Source organism: Tenrec ecaudatus, chromosome 1, assembly GCF_050624435.1.
Source record: "Tenrec ecaudatus isolate mTenEca1 chromosome 1, mTenEca1.hap1, whole genome shotgun sequence".
Lineage (NCBI taxonomy): Eukaryota > Metazoa > Chordata > Mammalia > Afrosoricida > Tenrecidae > Tenrec > Tenrec ecaudatus.
Window position 1 is genome coordinate 84,553,897 of NC_134530.1, and position 22,948 is coordinate 84,576,844.

A 22,948-nucleotide genomic window follows, 5' to 3' on the forward strand; every position below is an offset into this window, starting at 1 on the left:
TCTAATGAGGGAGGGAAGAAGCCCTCTTGGTATAGCTGTAACAAGTTGGACTGCTAACCTTAGGTCAGAAGTTCAAAACCGCCAGCTGTTTCTCCAAAGACAGGGCTTTCTACTCCAGTAAAGGGTTAGTCTGGGAAACTCACAAAGGCGTTCTACCAGCCCTACAGAGTTGCTGTGGGTCAGAGGTGACTGGACGGCAGTGAGTGGAGCAATGAGGGAGACTGGACTTAAAGCGGCAGAGAGCAACACACGGGGCGCCGCGATTTTCAGCCCTGCTGCTCAAGGATCTGTTTGCTACGCAACGTACGCGCTGCTCTTCTTCCCTGAGAGGGAAATTAAATTTCTAGCAGGCATCGACTTGGTGACTTCCCCGCCCGGGTTATCATTCCAGCACATCTACACTCGACAGGCTTGGCCCGTTCTGGTTTCACCTCACGGGCTATCAGTGAGCCAGGAAGAACTGGTTTGAAGCCCTCGTTGTTAATGTTTTTTGCACTGCTGCTTTTTTTGGCACTACACATGCTTCTTGCATAAATCTTTTAATAGTACAAATGTCCTTTGGAGATATTTGAGCTCAGTTTAATTGCAGGAAAACAGCATACTTTCTTTATAAAGGGTTTCTATCAATATTTCTTCATGTGTGAACTGTTTCTCTCCTTCAACTATCAAGAGGAATCCTGTTACAAACCCTCTATTTCTATAAAAGCTTCATCTACTTTGCATAGTAAGCTTTTATTACGCATCCTGAAGAAATATTCTCTTCTCTGCTTTCCCTTCCATATTTTGCTGCATTTTAGGTGCTAAGATCTTTTTATTTTTATAAATTCACACTTATCATACTGGATATTTCTCCTCTGAACAAGAATAAGCAAAATGTTTCTATTGTACAGCTAGAATGTGCTTTTCTATTTCCTTTGACTTATCATTCTATGTTAAACACTTAATGCACTGCACATAATAGGCACTTAATAAATGCATGTTGAATTTTAAACAAATATTTATAGTTATGAATAAATCATTACGATAAATGTCAAAGGCAAAAAACACTTATGAGTGTGCACTATAATAGCAAGCAGACATGCGTGCTTGTGGTAGGAATATGTGGTTCTGAGGACCCCAAAGAAGATGTGGGGTTACGTAAGGAACGAGCCACCCAGTCGACCACAATTCCCGCAGAGGCCGCCAGCAGGAAGAGCTCCGTTGACTGTCTCTCCACAGGGGACTTGGAGAAGTTGTGAATTTTTTCTGTCGTTGTAGCTCTGTTCTTCTGTATCCTCTGGAAGTCCCTTCCTAGGTACTTTGTTCCGTGCCAGGTAGTTTACATGTCATGATTTTCCGTGCTGTTCTGAAGAGATCATTTTTGAAACTTTTTATTACTTTAAAAATCCTGAGTCCAGCCTAGAATTCCTATCATTCAAAGTGTCTTATGATGCTGAAAGGGGAGAGGGCAGTAGAGAGGGGAAGAGTGAAGCAGGAACTGAGCGTTGATTTCATCCACACAAATACAGTAAGCACTTGGGAAGTCTTCACCAGTTGCCACCAATTCAATCTGACTAATGGAGACAGAGTGGACTTGTGCTCCAAAAGGTCTTTAATGGCTAATTTCAGAAGGAGCTCACCCATCAGGACTTTCTTCCAAAGAGTCTGAGCGGTCTTGAACTCATCTCTACATTAGCAGACAGGGCGTTAACCAGAGGCTCGCAGGAGACAGCACTATTCCAATTTTACTGACGAATAAAATGGAAGGTTGGATTAGGTACATTCCTCAAAGTTCAGGGCCTGGTGAAGAAATACAACCCAAGATGCCTTACTGAATTTTTAACTCCCATCATCAATTTCTGATTTGTTACATCTCAATTTCGCTGAGGGGAATGCTATCTAAATGCATTGTTCTATTTTAACTTCATGTTACATTACTTATCTTTCCTCTTATTACATATATTGCAGTCCTTTAACAAACGTTTGCTCAGCAACTCACAGAAACTAGGGGTGTCGATGTGAACTAGGTCCCTACACACAAAGGAAGCTGGGAGTCGGAAGGACACTTGAGTAAAGTGCATGGAGAAACTGACCAGTCTCTCAGAGCATGATGGCAGGCCTGTGCAGGGGATGTTTGTACAAAGAACTGACTGGAGAATGATTCGTGCAGATAAACTGCGTGTTGTGGGGAGAAGCAAGCTCCCTATGAACAGAGGGCTGGAATAGCCGGCACCCAGGGAGCCTGTGGAGCGTGACAGGTGAGGATAGAGTTGGAGAGGTAGACAGACAAGTGGCCAAATTATGGGACTTCCAGACCACAGGCAGGAGTTTGATTTTTTAGTCCGAATTAAAGAAAAAGTCCCTGTAAGGTTTCAAGCAGAAGGATGGCCTCAAAAAGATCGTTCTGTTGACTGTAGTGAGAATGGACTGGTGGAATTGAAGGTGAAAAACGAAAGCAGAAGATTAAAATCGAAGTGAACATAGTCCTCTGGGGGGAGATGCTGCCCTCACTAGGGCGACCGTGCACGGCGACGGGGAGAAGCGAGCAGAGCCCCGACGCACTGCGGCTGCAGCTGCTGGGCTTTCTCCTTGACCAGGCAGCAGCCAAGGGAACGAAGCCCTGCATTTCCTCTCCTCTGTCCTGCTGCACTACTCACGCACCTGAGGACAATGTACTGGCGCAAAGCGAACAGCTATTGGAATGCAGTCCTGCTACCCAAAACAACCGGAATACTTTTTCTCCAAAGCTATGTATTTAATTTTTTTTTTACAAAATAACCTTATCACCTTCAAAGTTCTCTCCATTACACTTAATACATTTGTCAAATCTGGGATTCCATTCTTGAAAACATTTTTCAAACTCATCTGTTTGGGTGGCTGACAGCACCTCCCTCGTTCCTTTCTTTACCTCTTCTCCGTTTCCAATCACTGTCCTTTCGATCCCTACTTCATTTGAAGAAACAATAAGTTGCACGGAGCATGGTCAGGTGAGTAAGGTGCGTGGGGACAGAGAGGCATGCTGCTTTTTCCCCAAAACTGGCACACTGAGATGGCGGCGTGAGCAGGTACTTTGTGGTGGTGGCAAAACCGGTCCACTGCCTGCCACAAATACCAGGCCTTGTTTTTGTCGCACACTGTTACACAATCTGTTCAGAAACTAAATAGAAAGCTTGCTTAACAGTCTGATCTAGTGGAGCTCCGAATGCACTGAGTTGACATTTTTTGTCCATTCAGGAAGTTGACAGGTGTCCAGAATTAGGTTTGTCCATCAATCGACATTTCATCTTTTTTTAAAGAGAAAACCACTTATACACTTGAGTTTTTCCCATAGTGTTATTCTTGTAAGCTGTGTTCAACATACAACAGTTTCTGCACAGCCGCACACTGTTCTCCTAAATCAGCCATCACAGAAAACAAGGTTCAAGGGAAATGCTTTGAGCAAAACATTCACTGTGAATGTGGGTGGACCTTCCCAGGTGACTTCACTGGTGGCCCTAACTCAGAGTGAGTTGCCCGATGCTCGCCTAGCAGGACTGAGTAGCATGAAAGCGCCACCCAGCGGAGCTTTCTTCCGGTTTTAGGGGCTAACCACTCATTACTGTTTTCTTGATAATGACCCCAATCCACAGAGCTCTTTATACATTTTTGTCCTCATCAAATCAGCAACACAAAATCTTATGCTAAAAAAATGTAGAGAGTTAGCAATGTTCTTTTCTGTGTTTTGAACCTAGAATTAATTTCCTACTGAACAACTGTTCTTTGGTTTTTTGAAAACATTCTCCAAAGTAAATCCCCATCAGGGCTAGCTGCCCTTTTCTTTATTAATTTGTTATGACTCTGGGTTTCCAATAGAATTGTTTTTATTTACTTATACTTTACCCCTTTCCAAAATTATTTTGAAGAGGTTAATTCTGGTTAAAATTTCTAGTTCTTGCTGCATCCACTTTGGCAGTTCATTAGTTCCCATCAGTAAACACACACACACACAATCTTTCTCCCCTTGCCACCCCCCTCCCCATCACTGAATAATTCCAACTCAGATCAGCCCTCTGTAATCATGTGGAACTGCCCTATAGAGTGTTCTTGGCTATCTCCTTAGGGAATTAAATCATTGCTAGGTCTTTTTCCCTTAGAGTAGCAGCTGGCTGGGTTTGAACACCAACTTCATGGTTTGCAACAATGTCGTTAACCATTGTACAACCAGGACTTCCTTAATAGCAAGTGTTCAAAAATAACTTTCCCCAAGGATTCTGGTTTTCTTAATAAGTTAGTTGTTACAGTTCTTCTTCAGATCCTATTTACATTGATTCTTTTAATCATTTTATTGGGAGCTCTTACAGATAGGAAGGATATCCTAACATTCCATAGTTCAATCACAACAAGCAGTGTTGTACAACTGCTACCACAATCAGTTTCAAAACATTTCTTTCTTCTTGAATTCCTTGATATCAGCTCCCTCTTTCCCCCTCCCTTCCCCACCCTATCCCCCAGGAATACGTATTCTTTTATTTTTTTTCTATAATAGTTTTGTTGCTGTTTGCCATATATCGTTCCCTTACAATTCTGTTGTGTGATCCCATCAAGTCGGGTTAGACAGTCCTCAATGCTAGCAGCGCCCCACATCCCCTCCCCCACTCCACTTTATCCTTTATCCAAATAACTGTTCAATAATCATCACTTTGACCAACTTTCCCAAAGAATCGACTGTACATATTTTGTTACTTTCTACTTAGTTTTATTATTTATATTTTCCCTATTTGGGGCACTTGTTATAATCTAATTTATTTTCTCTTTCTTAGACATTAAAATTAATAAAAATTTTCTTTACATTAGGAGTCCTATTGGCACTATCGCGTATTGGACCGCTACTCACAAGGTCAGTGATTCAAACCCACCAGGCATTCTACCAGAGAAAGGCGAGGCAGTCCGCTCCCCTAGAGTTAGAGCTTGGTCACTTTGTAGGGTCACTTTGAGTTGAAGTTAACTCAGCGGCGGTGGGTTTGTAGGGTTTTCTTAATAGGTTTGGTAGAAACTCATAAAAATATAGCTCATTATAAAATGTGCTGATTTTTAAAGACATTTTCTTATTATGTCTCTCATCTTATACATTATTTTAATTTTCATGAGGCCAATTACCTTTTAATTTTTAATACTAACTTTATTGTACTGTATTTGAATTCTTTGGTTTATAACATTTTCATATGTTTTTGTACAAGCTATATGACCAGTATTTTTATAAAAGATGTATATGTATTTTAAAAGAAAGTGGAGTTTTCTTTAACATTTCATGTTTTTGTAAGTTAAACCTTGTTTTCACTGTTTTCACCTCTGAGCTTTTTCAAAGAAACCCTGGTGGCGTGGCGGGCTATGAGCTGGGCCACTAACCGCACAGTCGGCAGCTTGAGGCCAGCAGCCTGGCGTTACACGGTCTCAGCAGCTTGAGGCCAGCAGCCTGGCGTTACACGGTCTCAGAAACCCCGGGGCTGGTTCCACTGGCCTACAGGTCACGGAACTGACTTCATGGCAGTGAGCTAGGTTTTGATGTGTTTTATTAACCCTTTACTTGATGCATGGTTTTTGAAGAATTGTAGTAAATACATAAAAACAAATAAGTACAATTTATATAATTCCTGTTCCTTGATGACTATTGGCTACTGAGCACATCACTGACAAATTACTCTATGTATTTCATTTATTAAAATATCTTTCTATCCTAAAAGAAAGAAAAGCTGGTTTGGCTAGATACCATATCTAAGAGTATTTGTTCTACTAGTTTTTGTTGTTGTTGATTTGGTTGTTTCTTTCTCCTTAAACCCTTAAACTTCTTCAAGGTCTGAAAAGGCTCCACCATTTTTACTTGTATTCTTTAAATTGTCTCTTTTTACCTTAGCAGCTTGTAATAAAAAGTTATTTGCAAAGATGATTAACACGATACATTTACATATCTAGGCATCATCATTTCATGTCTTCCTGTGCATGAAGCTCTGTAAATTTTCATAAAAATTCCTTCTTGAAGGCAACGGGGCCAATGGCCCCAGAAGGTAGAGGAGGAAAAAGGAGGTGGGGAGAATGGGGTGGTGAGCGGACAGCGTCATGGATGGGGAAACAACTAGGGAAGCGGATCCAGCATCTAGGAGAGGGTAGGGATCCTGTGAGTATTAGAGCAACACCAAGCTAGTGGAGAGGAAGCACTAAGAGGTGGAAGAAAGGGAGATAGTGATGGCAGGGCAGGAGGAGGCAAAGAAAAGAGGCAAGCTCTAGGAAGCAAAGGCACAGATAGGGAGATTAACAGAGGTGTGCACTTATGCAAACACATTAATCCATAACAATAGTGGTATGGGCCTATGTACATATATTTATAAGACAATACACTGAAGCTGCAGACGGGCCTTGGGCCTCGGTTCATACTTTCCCTCGATACAAGAACACTTTGTTCTAACAAATTGGCATTCTGTGATGCTCACCCCACCCCCACCTACATGAACGGTAAAGACAAAATGGGTGCATAAGCAGATGTGGTGAAGACAGAGGATGGTGCCCGGCTATCAAAAGATATAGTGCGTGGGATCTTAAAGGCTTGAAGTTAAACAAGCGGCCTTCCAACAGTGAAGCAACAAGCCCACATGGAAGAAGAACACCAGCCAGTGTGACCGAGAGGTGTCATCGAGACCATGCAACAGGCATGAGATGATTCACAACAAGCAGTAAACAAACAAAAATGCATTGGTGAGAATGGAGAGGGGTTGGAGCAGAGACCCAAAGCCCATCTGTGGACAACAGAACATCCCCCCCATAGAAGGGCGCAGGAAGGGGATGAGTCAATCAGGATGCAGTAGAGCACTAATGGGTCATGCAAAATAGTTCTGATTCCTGGAGGCCTCCTCACTCCCCCACCACCCCTTTCTCCTCGCTACCATGAACCCAGTGCTGCTTCACACTCTGGACTAGACGGGAGCATGTACATAGGTCTAGGCAAGAGATAAAACTCACAACACATGGAACCCAGGAACAGGAATGGGAACAGAGATACCAAAAGGGTAGGGGAAGGAGGGGAAGAAGTGGGGAGGGAGGGCACGGATCACAATGAGTGGCACATAAGCACACATCTCCAGCCAGGGGGAAGAACAAAAACCAGAGGAAAGGGAGGCAGCGGTCAGTGTGAGATCTGATAATAATTAATCTACAATCTATCAAGGGTCCATGAGGGTTGGTGTGGGGTGGGGGTGGGGGTGGGGTGCTGAGGAGCTGATCCCAAGGGCTCAATGGAAATCAAATTTCTAGAAAATAACAATGGAATTTATGTATTAATATGTCAGATACAATTGATGTATGGATTGTAACAAGAGTTGTATGAGCCCCCAATAAAATTATTTTTTTAAAAGTTCCTTCTTGAAAAGGTCATCTAAACTGAAGAAAACCACTGCTCCAGAAACCAGAACCAAGCAGAAGATGTGAGCCAGACAGTCTTCATTGTTTGGGGTTTTTTAAATCTTTGTTGGTGCTGGTTATTTTAATTTGGTTTGCTATGTCCCTCTCTTTATTATCAATGGGTCTTGGTTCATTACGGCCTCCCCTGAAAGTTCTCTGTGTACTCACACATTCAGCAATTTTCCAGAAAGGGATGTGTTTTACATTTCTAAAGTCATCCTTCCTCTGCTACTTTCTGTATTGTTAAGTTGGACTTGGCATGAAGCTTCAGGTGGCACTGCTTCAGCAGGAGTTCTTGCCAACCAATCCGCCCTCACCAATGGAACAAAGCTCATAAACCAGACCTGAGGTTTGAGTTTTTTCCAGATGTTTCTATTTAAAGTTCATCTTACTGAGAGACAAATGGACGTTGCAGAGGCTCTGCTTTGGGATCTTACTGCTGAGCCCATTTGAATGTGGGCCCGTGTGTCCTTAGTGTTTAAGAGCAGTGCCAGGAACATAGCAGACACTCAATACATTGTTTTCCACAAAGTTATTTGCATTTTTCCTTTCTGTTCAGCCTTTTCCCAACTCTTATAAACTTCTATCATTCTGAGTTTTAAAAAGTCTTTCACCCGCCTCTTAAATCTATTCCTGAATAGAAGAAAAACCTGGTAGCAACATCTTTGACTCCACGAGGGAAGCTTTGGCTTGTCTGAGATCCTGCTTTATTCCTCTACGTAAATCCCTCTGGATTATGCACACTCATACTAGGTTGGTGAGACAGATGAAGACAATCCTTCAGTAAAGAAAAAAAGCTCCCCAGGTTGTTGAATTAGTATTATGAAGGTGCTAAATTACCATTTCATAATCACCTACAGGTCATGAGAGAAAGACACCGTTTCAAAGGGGTTGGGTTGTCACCATCTGAACTGACCAACGTTGGCATCACTGAACATGCAACAACATATTCGACAAGCAACCTGAGGCACTGAAGTGTGAAGCACAGTGCACTACCTGTAAAATATTCTTCCCCAAAGTGCAGTTCTGTCAAAGAGAAAATTGCACCAGGCGCTTAAAACACATGAGGATGACTTGCATTAAAAGGATTCCTGAATTTGGGGAGGGGGGGATGAGGAGCTGATACCAAGGGCTCAAGAAGAAAAACGATGATTTGAGAATGATGATGGCAACAGGTATACAAATGTGCTTGACACAGATGGATGGATGGATTGTGATGGGAGTTGTAAAAAACCTCTAATAAAATAATTTGTAAAAATTTTTATACAGGAAATTAAAGGATTCCTGTATAGACATAATAGCACAGCTCTCAAAGGCAAGAAGTTGCATACAGCCTAAATCCCCATCAGTAGAATGGATTTTTAAAGAACTTTGGTATATACACACAATGGAATAGTATGCACCCCTAAAAACCAGTGATGAAACCAAGAAACACCTCATGACATGGAGGGATCTGGACACCATTATGCTGAGTGAAGTTCGTCAACCACCAAAGCACAAAGACTGTGTGAGTCTACTGCTGTAGGGACACGCACCAGGACAGGTGCAGGCGCAGGCTTGCAGGCCATCTACTCTGCTGGCCACCGTGGCCAGGCAGCTCAGCAGAGAGTCTGACTAGTGCCCATGGACCATGCACCATCTTTCCTATGTGTGCATCTTGAATGTCCCTTTGGCGGGGGTGGGGGGGTCCTCATGTCAGCTTGGATCTCATTTTCAAGGAAGGGGGAAGGGAAGAGGCCCACACTTAGTGGCTGCCATGCCAAGTTATGAGGAAGTCCCCCAGGGCTGGCAGACATTACTCCCAGCATGATGACAGCTACGAATGGGAACATGAAGTCAGGAGAGGGAAAAGGGAATCGATGTAACTGGGAAAGACACGTGTGTATCTGCTGGTAGAAAATGGGGGAGGGCCAACTTCCTAGAGGGGAAAAAAGTCTAACAATAATTTTAAGGACTCTAAAGGGGTGGGAGAGTAATATTCACCTAATAAGCCACATTGGCCCAGTTTCTGTACACTCCCTGGGGACCCAAGTGAAGTGGCACTAAACCCTGGGGCACTGAATGCTGGATCTTCAAGGTACACAACATGTTTCAAAGGCCACACAGAGGGGATCTAATGTGGAAACCCCAGTAGGTGAACTAGATTCTACCTCAAACACACCTGTAACCTAAGGATGTAAGATTGAAATTACAATGATATGTGAAGAACCAGAAGAGAAGCTAGAACCAAGAATACTGAGCTGTCAGCGGGCAGACCAACATTGACTACTTTAATGCTTACCTGCGACACTAAGATCTATATTATTCTGACAGGCCTGTGATGGACAAGGTCAGTAATTCTTATTTTAAGTTTTGTCTGACAACCAACTCAGTTTGTTTAAAGAGCTTCCAGTCACATGTTTATTCTATACAAGTGAATAATTTGTACAGAATATGCAATATGCAAAACTACACATTGCAATATGTAATTAGCCTACATTTATTTACCACCCCTCTCTCAATGATGTTTTAAAAATGAGTGCCAGGGGCTAATCAGTAACAGTACTAACAGAAGGTCCTTATACTCCAGGGAGATCACTGATCAGATTCTCTAGCATAAATTAACAAGGATGTCTCTAAGGTAAGCCAGAGGCAGATAAAAAACAAACAAAACAGATTCAGAAATGGTCCATGAGCTTGCACCTAATCCTAGCTCCACTCTAAGAGCAACCAGTTCTTAAGACATGGCCCTGCTCAATACTAGCTCTCATGAAGGAAACACTGGCTTTATGAGTGCTATAGCAATGTGTGATAAGAAATTAGATGGTGCCCAGCTATCAGATAAAATAGTGTCTGGAATCTAAAAGGCTCGATTCCAAACAAGCAGTCATCTCAGTGAGATGTCAACTAAGCCCACATGGAAGAAGCACACTGTGTTAGGCAGGGTTCTCTACAGAAACAAAACCAGGATGCTTGTTATTCTATATATATATATATATATATATATATATATATATATATATATATATATATATATATATCACAAGCATATATATATATATATCACAAGCATATATATATATATATATATATGTATATAGGTTTACACAGTGAGAAGGAATATAACCAATTCGTCTACACAGCATTCAGTTCAATTCACTTCCATGGAACGGTTAATATACTGGGAGTCCTTCAACTCACCTGGGCTGCCAGGTCCAGGGTCAAGGAAGCTGACAGCAGAGTCCTCCCTAGGGCAAGGCAAGCAGAGACTCCCCACAGGCCGCAGGGTGGTTCACCAACAGTCAGTAGTTTGGGAACTTAGCAAAGCAGGCCCAGCTAGAATATCGAAAGCAAGTGCTGCCAGGCGACAGGATCCACCACTTCAAGCTCAAGCGATGTATTACCAGCAATGTGGCAAAGCAGGTCTCAGAGGAGCCTCAAGCTCTAGCAACATGATCCATGGTTTGATGTGGCCCAAACGTAGCACAGATCACAGGTTGAGACAGAAAAATAGCTAAAGCAGCAGCACGCATGCTCCAGCAAGCTCGATCACCAGAGAGAAAGAGGGGGGCAGGCCTTGCGGACTCATTTATCTGTTTGCCCTCCCATCAAACTGCGACCTGATTAATCCCACCTGCTCCCATTGGCCAGGGTAGCACAATAAACCTACGTATCACACATACCAACATTCTTAATACAGGTTTGTAATTTACATGCTCCAAATCCAAAGGCAGGAATAGTATCAGAGCTTAAATTGTGAAATTGTGGTAGGGCAGGAGACTATGGATGACAGTGGAAACCCAAAATACATTTGCAGGATCTACCCAGGGAATAAGGCTCAGGTGATTTTCCCCTAACTGTAATTGCCAGATGGGACTAACCTGGTTATCAGACACAGAGTACTGAAGAGATGACTACAGATTACAAGGGTAAATCGGACTTGGCCAGTTAAAACTGTCGCTTAATCGCCCTCTGATACACTTTGGGCTTGATTTGTTTTTTAATATCATCTGGTTTTGTTTTTTCATATTGGGTCTCTCTCTGTTGTATTTTTTCATTGTGGGTAGCCTTCTTAAAATCTTTGCTATGTGTTTTTCTATGTTTTTGAGCATATGAAACTCGAGACTGATGAACCTATAGAGCCAACAACTAGAATAAGAGTTCCTGATGGGGAAGTTTGGGGGTGGGAGTGGTAAGAGAAAGCTGTTATCGAGGAAGGTAGAACATGTTTTGTAACTGACTTTGGTATCAATTGTGAACTACTTCATGTGATTGGACTTTGCAATGGTATGATGTCTGGATTAGCTCTTAATAAATGGGTGGGGGTCGGATTCGTGTATAAAAAGAGAAAGGATGGCAGAAATGGAAGGAGCCAGCTACCACGTGGCAGTAAGGGCAGAGGTCAGCTTCTATTCAGCTCAACCCAAACTCACTGCCATTGAGTCATTCCAAATTGTAACGACCCTACCAGACAGAATAGAATTGTTCCAGTGGGTTTCCAAGGCTGTAACTGTGTATGGGAATATAAAGCAACATCTTTCTCCTGTAGAGCAGCTGGTGGATTTGAACTGCTGACCTTGTGGTTAGCAGCACAATACACAACCCACTAGACACCAAAAGATGAGCTTTTTAAAGAAAGTAAAGAGGAGTTGGTTATTAGGGTTAGGGTGGGCTTACCAGGCTGATGATTGGGGCCATTTTTCCCAGAAATGTTTTTTCTTACAAGAAGACCTCCAATGAGCCCTGAGGGTGCAGGGATCAAAGCATCCATTCAGCTGCTAATTAAAAGGTGGGCAATTTGAGCCCATCAATCATTCCTCAGGAGAAAGAGGTGGCAGTCTGCTTCCAGAAAGATCTATAGCCTTGGAAACTCTCTGCCCTATAGGATCTCTGAGTTAAAATCAACTAGAAGGCAGTGGAGTGGAGTAGTTTAGAAGGCTGCATGGATCCTTCAAGACCTAGAGGAGACGAAGATAATGGGTTGGGTATTCAGAGATTGTAAGTCATGTGTATTTTTTAAAATCTTATTTCCTCTGATCTCCCTTTCCCTCTATTGTTTTTGCATTTCCATGATTTCCCCTTTAATTTTGCATTTATGTCTTTAATTCTAAATACCAATGGCTATGAAAAATCTAAATGTTTCTCTTAAAAATGAAACCAACCCCTTGACCATCCAATCTACTTCCCATTCCCTCCATCAAAATTTCTAAGGGCACGCACAGACTTTTCAGAAAAGGCTTCGCTAACCTCAGTCCAGAAACTCCTGAGCAAAATATTTAACAGAAATGAATGAAAACAGTAGGATACTACTTTGAGAGACTAGAAATACAACAAGAACTAATGCGTACACACTACTTAGCAAAAGCAACCCCCCCCCCAAAAAAAAGTATGTTTATATATTAACCGGATGATTTTAATTGGTTTGTTTTTCTTGAATGACAAATGAATGACAACAGAAATAAAACAGAGGTAGTTATGACTTTGAACTGAGCAAACAGTGCATCTGCTGGGATTACTGCTGCATTTCCTGCTCTCTGAGCTAATGTGCTAGCTCCGTTAAGTGCTGGCAAAGAGAGGACAATGGGAACCATAGCCGTCCCTTCCAAGGAACAGTGTTTAGTGGATCACTGCCCTAGGACTAGATCGGTTTGACATCTGTCTGTCGATGTCCTGCAGCCTTCCTTACTGCCTCCTAGCTGGAGCTCTTGCAATGCCCCTCTGAGCCAGCTCTAATTTACTACTCATCGTGTCATTAACTAATGAGTTAAATAAAATTTTGAATGTGTTCATTTTACATTGATAGCAGTCATATTTTACCTTTAAAAATAAATTTATCCCATACTTCATTTCTTTTTGAAAAGTTCAGTGACTCATTTTGGAAGTAGTTTAAAGTAAATACATATAAATAACTGAAATTTTAAACACATATCAATAAATTTAAAATTAAGGTCACCTTGGAGCAGTTCAGTTGCTCTCTGGAGTAATAAAATACAAGAAAAGGGAAAAAATAAGGGTTTCACAGAAAACCATTCTATAATCAATCATTACTATCAGGAGAATGATGCATTTTAAAAATGGTTATATTTATTCCCAGTAACAACAAATGTATTTATAAAACAACTGCTCAGACACATCAAGATTCTAGGCACTTACACACTGAGTATAACAGCAATTACTTATTCATAAAAAATAAACTATAATAACATTTAAGGAGGAAAAAAACAACTAATGCCAGAGAAGCTTCATGGCTGAATCAGAAGCTTCTTTTGAGAATAGAAAACAAGACATATCAAGGGATAAAAAAATCACCGCCAGTTTTATCAAGCCTTTCTAAAAATATCATTACTTTTCTCCCTTTTCCCCCCAAAAGCAATTTTTTTCTAATAGCCCATTCATTTCAGCCTCTAGTATACACATCACATGCACCATAATTTTTCTTTAAGGTTTTAGGCAACGTTACTGTCAGGCTTTCTGTGATTCAGAGGCCAATTCAATCACAGTACCTGCTAAGGTATTTGCCTTTTCCTCCACACTCTCATGTCAGACAAAATGAAATTCTGTACGGGGAGCAGTCGACATTGGTGTACACTGGCCAACAACACTTCACTTCAATGTTAAACACACCCATATTTTCCACTCATGAGATGTCTAGTATTAATGATTTATGAATTACTTTGTCCGATTATAAATGCATCAGAATGATTTACACGTGAGTTCAAACCCTCGGCTGCTTCAAGTTAAAAGGGTTCAAAGTAAAATGGGATTAGAACGAATGTCTTGACACTGATGTGGTAGATATGAACATCATGGCACTGAAAGTTCTAAACACGTTACGTATGAATCCAGTGAAAAAGACAGCAGCAGGTCCTCAATGAGTAAGATAAAGTAGACATTGATTCTGTATTATCCCCCCACCTCACATATCCCCAAGGACAGGAGAGAAGGCAGAGAGAGAGACTTGGGGAGAGAAAAATTTAAAAATCAAACAAACCCACTGCCATCAACCTGATTTCCACTCAAAGCAACCCAACTGGGCAGAGGCGAATGGACCCCTAAGGCTCCTGGGGCGGAAGTCCTTATGAATGCCCAGTGCCACCCGACCACAGCTGGTGGGGTTGAACCGCCAACCTTTCAGCTAACAAGCAAGCACTTAACCATTCGATCTACATGTTTACAGTTTTAAAAGAAAGCTTCCAAGTGAATCTCTACTCCGGGTTTTTATACACTATCCCTTATTCAAGTTTCTATAAGAGTTTTTATTGAAAAAGAAGTATCTCTTTCAAGGACATACTATGGTATACATTAATTTACAGTCTGAAAAGTATAACAGAGCATATAATTTTAAAACTTTCATACTATATTAAACATCAACAGGTTGATCGAACTTTTGTTCTTCAATTTTTCACCCAAATTGTTATGGTAACCAAAATACACAGTATATGTGTTCCCTAAATTTAACCAACAACTTCAAGTAAATAAAATGCTAACATATCAATTGGAATGAGTAAGATGTCAATAAAATTATTCATAAAAGATATTATTTAAAATAGATAGCATCAGCTTATTAACTACAAATAATATCATTACTACAAACCTGTATCCTTCCCTTTAAAACACTAATAGATTCTACTTACTGTACCTAGGGCTCTGTTTAAGTAGGCATTTACACAGCATTACCTTAGATTCCACATTTAAAGAACAGGAAGTACATATACTTTTTTCCCCTCTAATTTGGGAGGCTTAAAGACAAAACCAAAAAAGAAAATATGCTACCTTTTCTGCACAATATACTACTTCAAATATTTTCAAGTTGCATGATTGTACTGCTTGGCAGGGGCTGTCAATCACGACATGTTATGCCAGATCCTGTCACGCTACCCCGCTGCTCAAAACCCGCCAGGGCGCCCCTGTGTCTGAGAAAAAGCCCACACCCTAACAGGCCCCTCGGTCACCCACTGCCGCCACTGGATGCCCTTGCTGTCCTCCAATATGCCAGGCTCGCTTCTGCCACAGGACCGTGGGCTTATTATTCTCTCTGTCTGAGAGTTCTTTCCCCAGAGCGACAGCCACATGGCTTAACCACCTTCAGTTAGTTCAAGTCTTTGCTCATTTTCTCAGGGAAACGGTCTCTGGCCAACCCTATCTGAAACAGCTGTTAGCGCACCCTTCCCATCCTTGCTTGCACATTCCCAGTCCACCTACCTCCTCCTCCTCTTTCTCCCTAGTACTCACTGTTACATACTCACAGCGGGTGGTGCAGTGGTTAAAGCACTTGGCTGCTACCCATAAGCTCAGTGCTCCATGGGAGCGCGATGCTGCTGTCTGAGAGACCAGAGACGCCCTGAGAGCGCGGTGCTGCCGTCTGAGAGACCAGAGACGCCCTGAGAGGCCGTGCCACACTGTCTGCAGGGTTGCCGTGTGGTGGAACCAATTCAAGAACAATAGTTTGGTCCTTGGCTTGTTATACATCTGTGATCTACTCGGCGTGTTACTAATTTTTTCTATTTATTATCTGCTTCCCCTTACTTCAGAGTAAGATTCATGGGGGCAGAGATTTTATCTATTTTGTTCATGACCCATAAGAAGTGATCAATAAATATTCATTAAGTACACAATCTATAAGTTAAGATCATCTTAATTGTTGATATGCTATGATAAGAAAGCACACATTTTCTGATAATACGCAAGGAATCCAGTGAAGAGATATAAAGATGTAGTAAGTTAAGCCATCCCAGTTTGAAAATCCTGATTTCTTGGTTCTCCTGTGACTCTGACCCACTCCAGCGGTGGTCTGTCTCCTACCCATTAAATACGAAAGGCACAACACATCGAATGACGCAGTTCTGGACCATGTTTTCTCCTCACTCCCACGTGACCTGCCAACTCCCCCACTCTCACTGTATCACCACCTCCTTTTGAGTAACCCTGAAATCCTCATCACTGACCTCAGCTTCTCTGCGCTCTGCTGCTGTCTTTCCAAGGACCTTTGAGGTATACGTCACTTTCCACATGGGATCAAAGAAGTCAGAGGACAAACGCTTCAGGTAGAATATAACATTATACTCCAGTTTAAAAAAAATTTTTAGTCTTTAGTAGTAAAAAGACTCACATAATTCTACGTATTGCCTAAGGACTTGCCTTGTTTCATTATAGAAATTGCACCTATGATAGCAGGGAATTCCAATCTCTGAGTTATGACTATGTATTCTAATTAACATTATCAGTTTCACTTCAACCACTGAATTATTCCCAATATTGTAATAGAGTTTTATCACTTTCAAATTGTATTTAATCACTTGGGGGAGAAATATAAGAAATTATATGAGGTTTTCAAATTAAGTTTTTGAACTAGTAGAGTATATTTTTAGAAGAAAAATATCTTCAGTAGTTTTTCATTACCGACTCCTAAGTAATGTGTTTCTCCCATTTTTTCTTCACACTCACTAATGAAACCCTTATTATTTTTAAAACCTCTCTAGAATTCCTTATTTGTGTCAATAATCGGGTCACAAAATGACAATTCAAAATTTTGGAAAGACTTCAGATGAAAACTAAGTAGTAGAATTCATTACCCAATTCAAACAAACTACATGATTTCAAAATTTCAAAAGAAAATAAATAAAAGGAAATTCTGAAATAAAAAGGACATTCCTAGAGAAAACAGTGTGGTTACCACTGCTCTACCAAGAAGTGACAGCTCCTGAAGGAGGACAAGGTCCCTTGGCCTTGGATTACACTGGGGGAATGCAAATCAGTAACCAAGGAAACAGACCACCTCTTAATCCGATACTGCTGTTTTAAGAAGAACTAATATACATTTTATCAAGTAAATGTCATAGGATTTTATTCCTCAAAAACTGTTTCCGTCAAGTGCAGAGCCATGTGTAATGCGCTGAGGGTTCTCGTTAGACCCCTGTCTGATGAGGCTGCCCCAAAGGAAGACGCACGGCATGGAGCGTGCCTACGCACACAGCCACAAACCCCGCCACCCTCACTTGCAAAGCACACCCACCATCTCCCCACTTTGCTTCCCTTCTTCCACTACCATTTTGGTCCAAACCACCATTATTTCTTACAAGGATTATTGCAAAAGCCTCCACCGTAATCCCCATGACTGCAATGTTGCACGTGTTCACGTAAGCCATTTTTCACATTCTCCTCGTTGCGTTCTGTAATGCATGTGAATGCCGTCTTTCATGAATGCAACTTGTTTTCATTACAGAAATTTTTATTTCATGTACTCAATAAGCTTTGACATATGGTATTAAAAAGGGAGAGGTAGTCCCCTGACTCCATTTTAGCACGCTTGGCACACAGCAGCCTCGACGATCACTGTACAACATGAGGCAGACCAACACCCTCGATTAGCTTCCCATTCTACCTGAAGTAAGAGTCATCCTTCTTGTCGCTTAGAAGTCCCTTCATGGTGGGAACTCACCTTGAACCACTCTCTTCTTCTCCTGTTGCACCCAGATGAAAGGTCTACCTTGTGAATCCTTGAATTCCCCACACGTACACTTCTCACTTCAGGTCCTGTGCACTTGCTGCTTCCTCGCCCTGCAAGGCTCCTCCCCCAGGAGACATAAGACCTGGCCCTCTGCTCCTCCCAGACATTGGGCAGTAAGACTTCTTTTGTGCCACATAACAGAGCATCCCTGCTCTACCGCCCACTCTCCGCAGCCCGCGGCTTATTTTTCCCAATGTGCTTATTGCCATTTCACCAACTATACTTGCTCTCTTTTTTGCACTACATAATTAAAGAGGTATTTTCAATACCCAAAAGAGCAGGTGTGTATTCCTTGCTCAGTCTCACACAACAGGACACAAACAAGTTGATTATCAATGAGTATCAATAACAATCAAGTGAATGAATGACTCGAGCTTGTTTCTTATCCCAAACTAGATGTAGATGCTTTCTTCAAGCCACATTCCATTATGCTTCTATTTCCTTTATGACACCGCATATTCCTGTTGTGTTGATATTAAATTCTTACTTGTGGTGTACAAAATCTTCATAGAGGGGCCTGGTTGGATTTTCCACTCATCTGGGAAATAAGAGAGTTAGACCAGGAGCAGGAGGAGAGAACCTCATGGGCCACCAAGAAAGAGGAGACACCATTTATCTTAAAACAATCAGCCACAAGTAAAAGAAAATGTTCTGAGAATGATGATGGCAACAAATGTACACATGTGCTTGACACAATGGATGGATGGATGGATTGTGATAAGAGTTGTACGAGCCCCCAATAAAATGATTTTTTTAAATGGAAGAGAGACTTCATGGCAATATAAAAAAACAGAAAAATGACAACAAAAAAAGAAACAAGCAGCCGTCAAACTGAGACATGAGCCAAGTTCACAGAGAGGAAGCACACCAGCCTGTGTGCCTGTGTGATCCAAGGATTTTAAATAATAAAATTCAATTCCAGGGAGGAATGGTATCAGAGCTTAAATTCTGAATACTCAGTTTTCAGAGGGCTCTGGATGACAGTGGACGCTCCAAATCCACCACTCAGTGACCCTCGGGTGAGTCCTCTTTGCCTGTACTCCAAGAAGGTGCAGAGCCTTGCGGTCAAGCAGAGAACCCTGTAACTATGACTATAGTAGATGTCACTAAGAGAAAACTTAACATCTGATTACTTGATCGCTGTTTAGACCCATTCCCAATTTATTTCAGTTTTTAATATTCTCTGTTTTCTTCTCAATTGAGGTATTTCTCTGCTTCATTTTGTCATTGTTGTTGGGTTTGTTTGCTTCTTGTTGAGTGTTTTTCTGTATAGGAAATCTAGTATAGGTAAATCTATAGAGACAGTAACTGGATTAATAATTAATTACCTAGGGGCAGGCATATGAGTTTGGGAGGAAATGGGGAGTGAACAATGATTACAAGGGAAAAAAAGTTCTAAAATTGATTGTGGTGATGATTGCCTAATTCTAAATATGACTGAACTATTTAACTGTATAATATGTGAATTGAGGGGGGGGGCGGAAGAAAAAAATAATAATATGTGAATTATATGCCAATAAAAATATTAAAAAGAATAAAAAGAAGATGCCTCGGTGGAACAAGTGTGAGATTCCTGCCTGAAATGGGGGAGGCAGCAGAGGCACCCGGGACCATGCCAGGCTGAGCCCACCAGACAGAGCAGAGGACCGCTGCTGAGAATGAGACAGAGTAGCAGGTGGGCTTCCTGACATAGGGAGGCCAAGGCCCAGACAGACACACCTGCCAGCATGGCTGAGAGGTGGCACTGTGGGCAAAATAACTGTACTCTTAACATTTTGCAATGGTTACCTTCCCAAGTAAACCTCATACTTGTGGTACTGACTCTGAGGTCTATGTAGCCACTGCAGTAGACTATCAAACCCAGCAGAGGAAGAGAGTTCGGTGGGAGGGATAGCTGGTGTCAGAAGAGGGTAAAAGAGGATGGCAGGTGGAGGCGTGTCTCAACTGCTGCCTCCTAATCATTGGACTTGAGCCGGTATGGAATTGCATTGACCCTCTCCCTTGGTGGCCAGAGGAGGTGAGACCTGGATTCCATACGATTTTCTCACTTCTTCTGTAAATAACAACCTTATACTTATCTAATACTCTGCTAATATCAGGAACCACGATTTATTTGAAGCTATTTGAAAATACACTTCTACAATTATGCCTGGTATGTTATGCAATCCTTTACCAAATAGCCCAGTATCAGTTCTGGAACTGCTAAGGAACATTCTCCCTGTATAACCAGCTGGCAAATTCAATGCTACTGAGATCATGGACGGTACCTGGTATCACCTTAGTACTGAGTTGGAAGCCACCACAAAAGTTTGGAATGACATTAGCAAATCAAAGATTTTCAGTACATTGAGGAAATGACTTAGCAACTTAGCAGAAAGCTGCCTCCATTAATGAATTCTAAAAAAAAAAAGAACCAGATAGTACATGCTTCACTTATTCTTAATAAAGAAATAAACAGTCAAGGAAACTAAAATGAAGGGGTATGTTCTAAGAAAATTAATTCAAGCATCCCTACATGGACTAAGACCCATTTAACCCATATATTTTACACAGCTCACTGGTATTTATTTTTTATTTTTTTATTATTTTAACAATTTATCAGGGGCTCATACAATTCTTATCACAGTTCATACATATACATACATCAATTGTATAAAGCACATCTGTACGGTCTTTGCCCTAATCATTTTTTTCTCCTCTTTTCTTTTTTTACATTTTATTAGGGACTCATACAACTCTTATCACCATCCATACATATATATACATCAATTGTATAAAGCACATCCATACATTCCCTGCCCCAATCATTCTCAAGGCATTTGCTCTCCACTTAAGCCCCTTGCATCAGGTCCTCTTTTTTTTTCCCCTCCCACCCTTTTCCCCCCTCCCTCATGTGCCCTTGGTAATTTATACCTCGTTATTTTGTCATATCTTGCCCTATCCGGAGTCTCCCTTCCCCTACTTCTCTGCCGTCCCTCTCCCAGGGAAGAGGTCACATGTGGATCCTTGTAATCAGTTCCCCCTTTCCAACCCACTCACCCACCACTCTCCCAGCATCGCCCCTCACACCCTTGGTCCTGAAGGTATCATCCACCCTGGATTCCCTGTACCTCCAGCCCTCATATGTACCCTCACTGGTATTTTTAACAATAAACTTATTTACTAAGAAAATATTAAATTATGATCAATATGTTGGGGGGGAAATGACAGGCATTCTTTGTTTTTTCCTCAACATATTAATCACAATTTCCAGCACTTTCCTTAACAAAGAAGGCAACAAGAAGCTTTATACTTTCATCAAATCTGCTAAAAATTAAAGTTATGTATAAACGGGGTAAAGCCTTTACTACTGGGTAAAGCTAGCAATTCACAGCAATGGATTCCCCAAAACTGGAGGACAAGCACCAGTTTGATGTTCCAGTCAAACCCTCTGAGAACTGGTCATTCATAATTATAACCATCAAAGTAGCTGACAGACTAGAGCTCTTTCTATGCCCAAAAGAGAACAGAATTAAAAGAAATTATACAGTAGGGCAACTTCTTACCTGCTACGGTGCAAGCTCACCTGAGGTATAAGTCTGTCCAAGTGCTCAGCTCGGCTTCCATGGGAAGGGTGAGTGGATAACCATTCTGGCAAGCGGGGGTGACCAAGGAGCCGATCTGCAAACTCCATCTGCTGCCAAAATACTGAACTCGCTCTGACGTCCACACATGCCTAAAGTCAAATTAATAACAGCACAAAGTGAGTACAGTCGTGAGCAGGTCTTGAAAGTTTACCTTTATGCTATTAAGTAGTAGATTCTGACCCTTGTCAGCATTCTGCTCCATTGGGTTTTCAGGGACCGAGTTTTTAGAAGCAAATCAGGTCTTTCTTCCATGATACCACCGGATGGATTCGAAACTCCAACCTTCTAGTTGGAGGGCGGGAAAGGTTAACCATTTGCCCCGCTCAGAACTCCTTTATGTTACTACTCATTAATAACATTAAAAATACGTTTCATCCTGCTGCACACGGGGTTGCTGTGGTGTGGACCTAACTCCAAAGCACTTAACAACAATACATCTTCATAAATGTACAGCATTAAAACCTAATCTATTAGCAAACTGCACTGAAGAAAGTATACTCTTGGTCTGTATCACCAGAAAAATTAAGGAGAGGACTCAAAAGAAACATACAGGGGAAAAAGATAGCTATACTGTAATAAATACATCAATTTATTTACTTTTCCCCAATATACATTCTATGAAATCTATTTTATAGTGATTCACAATCCCTCATGAAAGTATTAGCTTTTAAAAAGATAATATAAGCTATGTCTTGTGTATATGTGCGTACAATTTCACATACACACTCGTACTTACACCCACACTCATATATTTGTACATGCATAGAATATTTCTGGAACACTAATCCATAAGATATTGACTATGGATGTGTAGGGTGTTGGATGAGAGAGAAGGAGCAAGACTTTTACTTCTAAATGAAATTAAAACATACCTAATTAGTTCAAGTCACATATAAGATGGTTTAATAAACAAGTCTACTTAACTTATTTATAGGTTTTAAGCTAATCTAGTTTCTATACAAAGTGACTAGAATTTTATTTCCCAACTATTTCGCTTCTGATTAAAGTATTAAGAAGGAATATAATGAATTGATAGAAATATGCTATCAAAGAGCTTTAATACTGTTTAACAAAAGGTAAACAGAGTAAATTTGCTGATACTAGTCAGCTTTCATGCTACATCTTTTCTTAATAAATACCATTAAAGCATTTCCAAATGTTGGGAAAATATGAAATTGAAGTAAATTGTATTGGACATCTAAAGCAAAACCCAAAGGGGCTACAAAAAGTTTGTGGGGAAATGGTAATGCCTGGCCCATAGGAAGTGGGGCCGCCATTGGGTGCAAACGCACAGTCCTGATTCTGTGAACTGACCAGGGGACCCGACACGCCCAACTGAGGCAGGAACTTCTGTGGCCCTCTGTGCCTGCCCCTCAGCATCCATGTGGGCAGAAGAATCAAACAGCCTGACAGCAGTGGCTGGCCAGCC

General features: G+C 41.3%; 1 protein-coding gene across 5 annotated transcripts in view; it reads right to left on the minus strand.

Moving 5' to 3' along the window:
- OMA1 (OMA1 zinc metallopeptidase) overlaps window positions 1–22,948 on the minus strand; it is an 82,865-nt gene that overhangs the window by 1,539 nt on the left and 58,378 nt on the right. For all 5 annotated transcript variants that reach the window (XM_075556785.1, XM_075556749.1, XM_075556775.1 and 2 more), the window contains one exon: window positions 21,459–21,608. In XM_075556785.1, coding sequence (XP_075412900.1) covers window positions 21,459–21,608 — 150 coding nt within the window. The remainder of the gene's footprint in view (window positions 1–21,458; window positions 21,609–22,948) is intronic.